Source organism: Thamnophis sirtalis, unplaced genomic scaffold, assembly GCF_051295495.1.
Source record: "Thamnophis sirtalis isolate CommonGarterSnake01/CBP01778 unplaced genomic scaffold, rThaSir2_p1.2 scaffold_15, whole genome shotgun sequence".
In the NCBI taxonomy this organism is placed as follows: Eukaryota; Metazoa; Chordata; class Lepidosauria; order Squamata; family Natricidae; genus Thamnophis; species Thamnophis sirtalis.
The window spans coordinates 39518652-39527593 of NW_028261395.1; the positions used below are offsets into that span (position 1 = coordinate 39518652).

General features: G+C 49.2%; 1 protein-coding gene across 1 annotated transcript; it reads right to left on the minus strand.

The window, feature by feature from the left end:
• Positions 1–1526: 1526 nt before the first annotated feature.
• Positions 1527–5772, minus strand: CPLANE2 (ciliogenesis and planar polarity effector complex subunit 2). The gene is made up of 5 exons (XM_014072493.2): positions 5593–5772; positions 5319–5471; positions 3142–3266; positions 2868–3004; positions 1527–1833 (listed from the first exon to the last, which is right to left on the minus strand). The coding sequence occupies exons 1-5, from the start codon at positions 5696–5698 to the stop codon at positions 1587–1589; spliced, it is 768 nt and encodes a 255-aa protein (XP_013927968.1). The 5' UTR covers positions 5699–5772; the 3' UTR covers positions 1527–1586.
• Positions 5773–8942: the final 3170 nt, after the last annotated feature.

Genomic DNA, 8942 nt, shown 5'->3' on the forward strand with positions numbered 1-8942 from the left:
TCCTTCTCCCCTGCCTTCCCTCCTTTCTTTTCTCCTTTCCCCAAAATTCCCCAAAATTAACTTGAGTCTGCCACCACCGAATGCAAATTCAATCAGACCTATGGTGGAGGAAGACTATATATGGCTCCTAAATAGGGAGTCCTCGACGTATGACCACAATTGAGCCCCAAATTTATGTTGCTAAGTGAGACATTGGTTAAGTGAATTTTACTCCGTTTTTCTACATTTGTAAAGTGGATCGCTTGCAACTGTTAAATTAGGAACCCCCTTGTTAAAGTAAATCTGGCTTCCCAAATTTGAAGGGATTCAAAGGTCCCAAAAAGTGACCCCCATGACCCCGGGAGCCTGTGACCGTCGTAAGTATGAATCGGGTGCCGAGTGTCCGAATTTGGATCACGTGACCAATGGGATGTGGCAGTGGTAGTTCAGTGTGAAAAAGGATCGCGAGTCAAATTTTTTTCAGTGCCATAGCTTTGAAGGGTCACTAAATGAACTGTTTAAGTCGAGGACTACCTGTGGATATGCATATTTAGAGAGACATGTCCAACGCCTACATTGAACATGTTTATTCACTCGCCTGCATGAAGACAAGTGGGGGAAAAAATGGGTCAAACGTGGACATCAAAAATGTGCGTTGAATGTTGACTTGCTTAGGATGACCTGAGGTGGGGGGTTTTCTTGGTGCAACTGTTGGGCAGAGAGAATTCAGGGTGAGATGCCACCCTCTTTCTAAGCAGATCAGATCCAATTTTTGTTGGGACCCGCCAGCGGCCACCAGAGCTGGCAGCAGATTCGGACAGTGAGGAGGTTGGGGAGAAAGATGGGCCAGTCATGGAGTCTGGGGAAGGCTCTGATGAGGGCTCTGTATGGGAGGCAGAGAGGGGGCTAGAGCCGTCTGACAGTTATCAGCTGCTTTCGAAGTAGGAGATCAGTGGGGCAGAAGAACAGCTGGAGCCTGTTCCCAGTGCGCGCATGCACAGTTGCCAGATGAAGGGAACCGCTAAACAACAGGGGTCGACTTGAGAGTAAGGCGACAGGTAGACGATGAATGGCCCCTCCCAGAGGAAATAAAAGAGGAGCGAAAGGGGAGTGGAGTTTGCAGGAGGGAATTAGTTCGCTGAATTGGTTGGTGACTCTCCGAGACTCCTTGCCAAGTTCTGAAACTATCGGCCTGGCAGCTCTCCAAGCCAGATAAGGTCTGTGACCGTAAATCCTCCCTCGAAAGACTTTGCTGGATGTGAAGGAGCAAAATTCACAGTCAATTAATAAAAGGGTTTTTTGTTGGGACCAGGAGTTTGCTTCAGGCTCTTGGGAAGCCTCGCTCAGAACAATTCTGCTCTTGCCCGTCAAGAGAATCTGGCACAAACTTGCAAATAACTCTTGGGAGCCTCACAAGTTGGATCTGTGGAGGCCTGTCCTCCAGGCTGCCTTCTGTCCCCTCTGCCTCCTTGATGGCATTTTTACCATCGACATAACCCAGAAATTGGCCCAAGGGGCTTCCCTGACAGCAGATACAAAGATTGGGGTTTAAAGGCCATTAAGAACCAAGTTTATTGAAAGGAAACCGATGCAGCAGAATTAGGATTTCATGAAGCCAGTGCTTGCGGTATGGTAGGGCTCTCCTCTCCAGAAACTAGGCCGGCCGCCACCTGGTCCTGCCTCCAGAGATGTTCGGCGAGCCTGTTCAAGAGATGGGCCACCTCAGCTAGGCCGGCGTATCCGTCCGAGTGCCGCTCGCCGACACTCTTTGTCCGCAAGACCGGCAAACCCCAGGTGTGGGAGAAAGACGCCATGTCTGATTCGGTCACATCCGTGTGGGCAAACTGGTCAAACCTGGAGACATTTGGTCAAGGAAGGGCCAAGCAGTAAGAAAGTGACAAACTCAGCCTGAGCCGATTCTTCTGCTCTGGACTCGGCTGCCCCTCTTAATCCTTGCAGTGATTGTAAATATTTTAATTTCGAAAGGGTTATTTTTTGGGATCAAGGACAGGCTGCAGGAAGAAAAGGACGGTTATTGTGAAAAAGCCTAATATTTCTTTTAAAAAAAAATCTTAAAAAGAGGCAGACTGCCCTCAGGGCCCTTCTCTGGGGCAGCCTGGGGAGAAACTCCTTAAAGCAGGGGTCCCTAAACTTTTGGACCTCAGGGACCACTAAATTCATAATTTTAAATCCCGCGGACCACTAATATGACCGACTGGGTGGGCGTGGGCCGGTCATGTGACTGGGTGGGCGTGGCCAACTCAATGTCACTCATGTCGAGGGGCGCCTCGCCAGCCTCTACTCGCCACTCCTCGCCTGCCCGCTAGGGCTCCTTTGGGCCCCAACAGGAAGCAGTTGCTGGAGCTAAGCAGCCACCAGGAGAAAGAGTTGGCAAAACAGCTCAGTTCAAATTGGATCTGACCAAGAAGGAGGCTCAACAGAAGCACCTCACTGAGGACTAGGAGCATAGGCTTTCCAAGCAGAGGGCAGACCTGTGGGAGTGCAAGGCTAGGTACCACCACCTGGAGGCTTACTGGGCTGAGATGTTCAGCCAGTTCCAGGCCATGATGCAGTCCCACTTTTACGAGGCCCTTCGGCTCTTTGCCACCAGCGGCGCTTCCCTCCAGTCTTCGCCCAAAGCCCCCCACCAGGAGGCTGAAGCAGACCCCAAGTTGGAATTTCTGCTCCCCTCCAACCTGCACAAAAAGACCCCGAAGGGGAGACTCTCTGCAGCAGCACAAGCGTTCATTGCACGTATCCTTCCCAGGGGCCGTAGTTTGAGGACCCCCAATTTAGTGCAATATAAAAAATGCAGAAATTTTTCTGCGGACCACCAAAACTTTCTCACAGACCACCAGTGGTCCACGGACCACTGCTTTAAAGGATACTTGGTGCCCACAACCATTCGGACCATGTGCCTCGTTCCGTCTGTCACGCGAGAGATTTGGTGAGGGAGGTCGAGAAAGGACGCGCGATCCGTGAAGGAGAACAAGAAGAGGACGGCGTCCGCTTTCTCTTTGCAGGCCTGCGGCGAAGGGAGGAAACGTCACAAGGGTTCCCAACTCCAAAAAGGAACAGGGGGTCCCCAAAGTGGCATCGCCATTCTACCCCCCTGCCCCAGAATACAACCTGGCCCCGAAAGTCTCTCCGTGAACAACTCACGGGTAAAATGTGGTCAAACTTTCTCAGCATGGCTTCGCCACAGTCCCAGAAGGAGAACTTAAAAAAGAGCACCTTGCCGCTCTCTCGCAGTTTTGCCGGCCAGTAGACGAGGCTGGTCTGGATCCCTGGGAAAGAAAGAGTTACTTGGGAAGAGATTCCTAGGGAAGCCCCCCCATCTCAGGAGAGGGTCTCAGGAAGAATTACCGTATTTTTCGGAGTATAAGATGCACCTTTTTCCTTCCTAAAAGAGGGTGAAAATCTGGGTGCATCTTATACACTGAATGCAGCCCCACAAACCCACCGTCTTTGGCCCCTGCCTCCCAGCAATTTACCTCCTTGAGGCAACAATAGGGCTTGCGGAGGAAATAGGCTATGATAATCCCTGCAGCCCGAAACAGCTAGTGCTTAAACTGAAATTGAAAGTGAAACTTGCTCTTTGCTGCAAGGAGGCAAATTGCTGGGAGGGAGAGGCAGATTTTTCTTCTTCTGATCAGGCTAAACTTAAAAGGCTGTTTGCTGCAAGAAGGTAAGCCAATAACTATAGATGCTTATAGAACGTTCAAATTATTAGACTCCTTTTTTTAAAGACTGCTTTGTTATTGTTCTAGACAACTTAAGAAAATCAGAAGCTTTTTAAAATAAAGGCTTGATCTGAAGAGGCCCAGTGCTATTGTATCTTCTTTTAAATAGCAGAGAATAACATATACTTCCAGAAAGCACTTTCAATTTTAACAGCATCTGTACAAGTATAGTTTGAAATGTAACACCACAAACAGTGTACATCATCTGTACTGTTTGCTGTTTGCTGCAAGGAGGCAAATTGCTGGGGGGCAGAGGCAGATTTATTTTTCTCTTGTTTTCCTCCCTAAAAGCTAGGTGCGTCTTCTACTTTGGAGCATCTTACACTCCAAAAAATATGGTAGGTAAGATACTAACAGGAACAGAAGAGAGGATGATAAAAAAAAATCTGTAGAGCTATTTACTGAGTATTACATTAGAAGAAGAACAAGTGAAAGAAACAATGATTGCCTGGGCAAAAAACTTTGGTTATACCATAGAACTAGAAAAATGGTGGCAATTATGGGATAGAAATTACAAACTAACAATGTCAACTGCATATAAAGAGAATTTGTATAAGATGTTTTACAGATGGCATTGGCCACAGGCAAGATTGGCGACGATATTTGAAGATAAATCAGTTAAATGTAGGAAACGTCATCAGACACTGGCTCATATTATCATATAGGGTGGACATGTGTAGAAGCTAAAAAATATTGGTTAAAATATGCTAGTGGTTGGAAAATATGATACAACAACATATTGACTTGAAACCTGAAATATTCCTGTTGGGGATCTTACCAGAAACGTAAAGAAAATGTATATTTGATTATTCATGTAATAACTGCAGCTAGAATTGTATTTGCACAAAACTGGAAAAGTGAAAAGTTTCCTGCAGAGGAGAATGTGATAAGGAAAATATTAGAATATGCAGAAATGAATAGATTAACATTGGCAATTAAAGAGAAAGAATAAACTGGTTATTATGTGATATGGGAAACATTTTATCGATGGCTAGAGGATAAAAGTAGATATAAAAGATATAAAAGTAGATGAGTGAATATAAAAGTAGATGAGTAAAAAAAATAGATGAGTAGATATACCCATAGATATAAAAGATACAAAAGTAGATGAGTTAATATAAAAGTAGATGAGTAATAAAATATAATATAAAAGTAGATGAGTTAATATAAAAGTAGATGAGTAAAAAAAGTAGACGAGTAGATATACTCATAGATATAAAAGTAGATGAGTAAAATATAGAAAATAGTTAATAGAATTAAGTGAAGAGGATATAAAGTATCCGTTATTTAATGTGTTGGCATTAAGATAAGAATTGATTAAATAATAAATAGGATTGTAAATTTTAACTGTTGTTGCACAAACATTTGTACCCGAGACACTGTTGAATGGAACATGGATTATTTGTACTAAAATAAAGTAATTTTTAAAAAGGAAAAGTTTCTCAGGACTGCCTCGCAGAAGGAAGGCTCCCCACCACTCCGTCCAGTTTGTCCAGCTCTGCCCTGGCTTCTCCTTTAGCCAGTGACAGCTGCCCTGGTTTTAAGGCTTTGCCTTGGGGACAGCAGGAGGAGGAGGAGGATGAAGCAGGGGGTCACCTGTGGTCTCGTGATGCACCAGGGGCACCTCCAGACCGGCCAACTTGGCCACCAAAGCGGTTTTTCCCACGCCGCTCTTGCCGGATACGAAGACCTTGTAACCGGCTACGTCGGCAGCCGCCTGCGGAGCCACCACTGGTCTCTCGATCAGTCCTGCACAGGGAGAGAAGCCCCTTTGAGAATACCGGCTATCGGGGTGGTCCTTTGCCCTGGATCCCCGCCCGCGCGGCGGGGAAGCGCAGAATCTCCCGGGGCTTCAGCCCAGCGACCTCACCGAAGGATCGGCGCTGCGCCCGGCGCAAGAGGGCGCCCGAGTAAGCTCTGCCTTCCTCCGTGCTGTGCCAGTCCGGGTCGACCACGGATCCCGGGCGGACGATCATCCCCGCCTTGCGAGGGATCCGGCTGGCCCACGCTGCGCCCGATCCAGCGGCGAGGAGGGGCTAGGATCGCTTCCCTTCCCAACGCGCATGCCCCAACCGGCCTCTGGCTTCTTCCGTCCTTTTTTCCCCTTTGGCCTGACGTCATACCGGTGTGGCCCCTCCCCCTGGCATCCCCGGGGATCCCCGGTTTTGTCCGGGCAAGATTCTGAGCCTGATTCATATTTATGCCAGGCTGCCTCTTTGTTAAGGCCGTCCGTCCCGCGAGGAGGGCGGAGGGGCGAGGTTACCGTCCTGCAAAGCGGATCGCCTGCGCCGGGGCATCGCCGGTTGCCTGGCTTTTCCGCATAGGAAGGACGTGAGGGTCCCGTCCCTGCGTATGGCTGGAGGAGCCTAACAGTTGCAGGAACTGGGCATGGCTGGTCCAGTGAAGAGAAGGACCAGGGGAGGCAGGATAGCAGGATCCCAATATTTGAGGAGCTGCCACAGAGAGGACGGAGGGGTGGTGGAGGGGGGAGAGATTTCAAGCTATTCTCCAAAGCAACTCTAAGGCAGGACAAGAAGCAACGGATGGAAACTAATCCAGGAGTGAGGCAACCTAAAATTAAGAACCACATTATTAAAGAGATGTTGGGCAACCAAGAGGCTAAAACATACGATGAAGGGTTGCAGGAACTGGGCCTGGCTAGTCTAGTGAAAAGAAGGACCAGGGGAGACAGAATAGCAGAGTTCCCAATATTTGAGGGGCTGCCACAGAGAGGAGGGAGTCAAAATATTCCCAAAGCACCCGAAGACCAGACAAGGAATAATAATGGATGGAAACTGATCTAGGAGAGATTCAACCTGGAAATAAGGAGAAATTTCCTGACTGAGGACAATCCAAGTTGCCTTCGGAAGTTGTGGGAGCTTCATCCCTGGAAGCTTTCAAGAAGAGACTGGACTGCCATCTGTCAGAAATGGTGTAGGGTCTCCTGCTTGGGCGGCCAGGGTGGGGTGTTGGACTAGATGACCTACAAGGTGCCTTCCAATTCCTATTATTCTATTCTATTCTATTCTATTCTATTCTCCAAAGCACCTGAAGGCCAGACAAGGAATAATGGATGGAAACTGAACAAGCAGAGATTCAACCTAGAAACAAGGAGGAATTTTTTCATAGTGAGAACAATCAACCGAAGGAACAGAAGTTGCCTTCAGAAGTTGTGGGAGCTTCATCACTGGAGGATTTGAAGAAGAGACTGGACTGCCATTTGCTAGAAATGGTGTAGGATCTCGGGCGGGGGGTTGGACTAAATGACCTATGAAGTCCCTTCCAACTCTGTTCATCTGTATATCTGTATGTTTCTCGTTGTTTTCAAACAATGTTGGCCTCTTCCTTGGGCAGTCAGACCTGTTTTGCTACCTCAGAGCTTCATCACTGGAAGATTTCAAGAAGAGACTGGGCTGCCATCTGTCAGAAATGGTGTAGGGACTCCTGCTTGGGCGGGGGGGGGGGTTGGACTAGATGACCTACAAGATCCCTTCCAACTCTTGTTAATTTGTTAAACTAGGGCTAAAGCTTTCAAGAAGAGACTGGACTGCCATCTGTCAGAAATGGGGTAGGGTCCCCTGCTTGGGTGTGGGGTGGGTCTAGATGACCTCCAAGGCCCCTTCCAACTCTGTTAAATCAGTGTGTGGGGCGGGTGGGGGAGAAGATAGCAGCCACCTTAAGTCACCCACTGCACTCTTTCCTTCCTGTTTCGGGGGCTCACGTGGCGCGTTGGCCACTGCCATGGCTTTTGCTCCTGTGGGAGGACCCCAGAGGCAAATGAACGTGTGTGTGTGTGGGGGGGGGAGAGAACAGCAGACGGTGATGTGCAAGCTGTGTTCTGCAAGCGAAAGGACTGGGAGTGGGTGGGTGGGCTGCAGCAGCTTTCAACCGCGTCTGGTCTTTTTACCTTGAAATCCCTTAAAATGTGGCGTGGCCAGAAACGGGAGTTCGGTGGAGCCGGACACATGGCTTGTGAAAGCCATGCCACCGGCAGCCTTTTTAGGGGCGTCTTGGCAGCAGCGGGGGGGGGGGGTTCCTAAGGGGCACCCACCCACCCCTCAGAATATCCCTGCAATCTGGGCAGCCAGCCAGGAAGCTTCAAAGGGGAGAACTAAGGAGAAATTTCCTGACAATGGGGACAATGAAATCCGGCCTCCAGAAATTGTGGGTGCGCCAACGTTTTCAAGAAGAAACGGGACAACTGTTTGTCTGAAATGGCCGATAGGGTTTCCTGCTTGGAGCAGCGGGAGGTTGGACTAGAAGACCTCGAAGGTCCCTTCCAGCTCTATTCCGATGGATTGGCGCAGCTTTCTCTCTGCTGGGAAAGGAAAGGACGGCCGCCTCCCAAGGCAAGTGTGGGAAAAAGCCACAAGCCGAACCGAGCCGCAGGGCCAAAAGGCTGGCGCAGGATTCCCATGGCGGGCAGCTGCCAGGCAGGAGCCCACCTCACACTCCCTCCCTCCTTTGCCGAGTTCCCTGTCCAAAGGTCCCTCCTCCTCACCGTTAAGATGGGGTTTCTCCCCCCAACCCCTCAGGTGATCAGAAGCAAAGATTGAGAAACGTTAGATATTCAAGACTTAGAAATGGTTAAGATATTCAAACATGCTGCATTGGAGGTGGCTGATATGACTATGCCTCCCCCCCCCGACCCTCCCTCGATGGTGTCCCCCTTGCCTGACCTATCGGAATTGGCTGAAGCTGTGGGCCCTGGCTGACAGCCTGGCCTGACCCTCAGGAAACAGTAAGTGTTGGAAGGGACCTTGGAGGCCATCTAGTCCAACGCAGGAAACCTGTACTAGGGATTCGAACCACCGAACTGCCAACCTTTCTGATCGACAAGTTCAGAGTCTTAGCAACTGGGGCCACCTACTAAGACATTTCAGCTGCAGCCACTGGTGCCACCCTCCCCCCTTCTTTTGCAAAGTGGGTCAGATAGCTGATAGCAAGTGTGCTCGACTGTTGAACCCCCCCCCCTCCAGATTTCTTCATTTGGGGCTTTGTCGGACTACCTGGGGTGACCTGAATGTCCCACCCCCTCCAAGACAGTGGGAACTGTCATTTATTCCATCTTGCCCTGCAGGGTGAGTGAGTGGATTCCAGCCCATGCATGGCTCTTAATATTCTTTTTTTAAATGTATTTGTATTTGTATTTATTTGTCTTGTATGCCTCCCACTCCCGAAGGACTCTGGGCGGCTCACAATAGACAAGGGAAGGGGAAA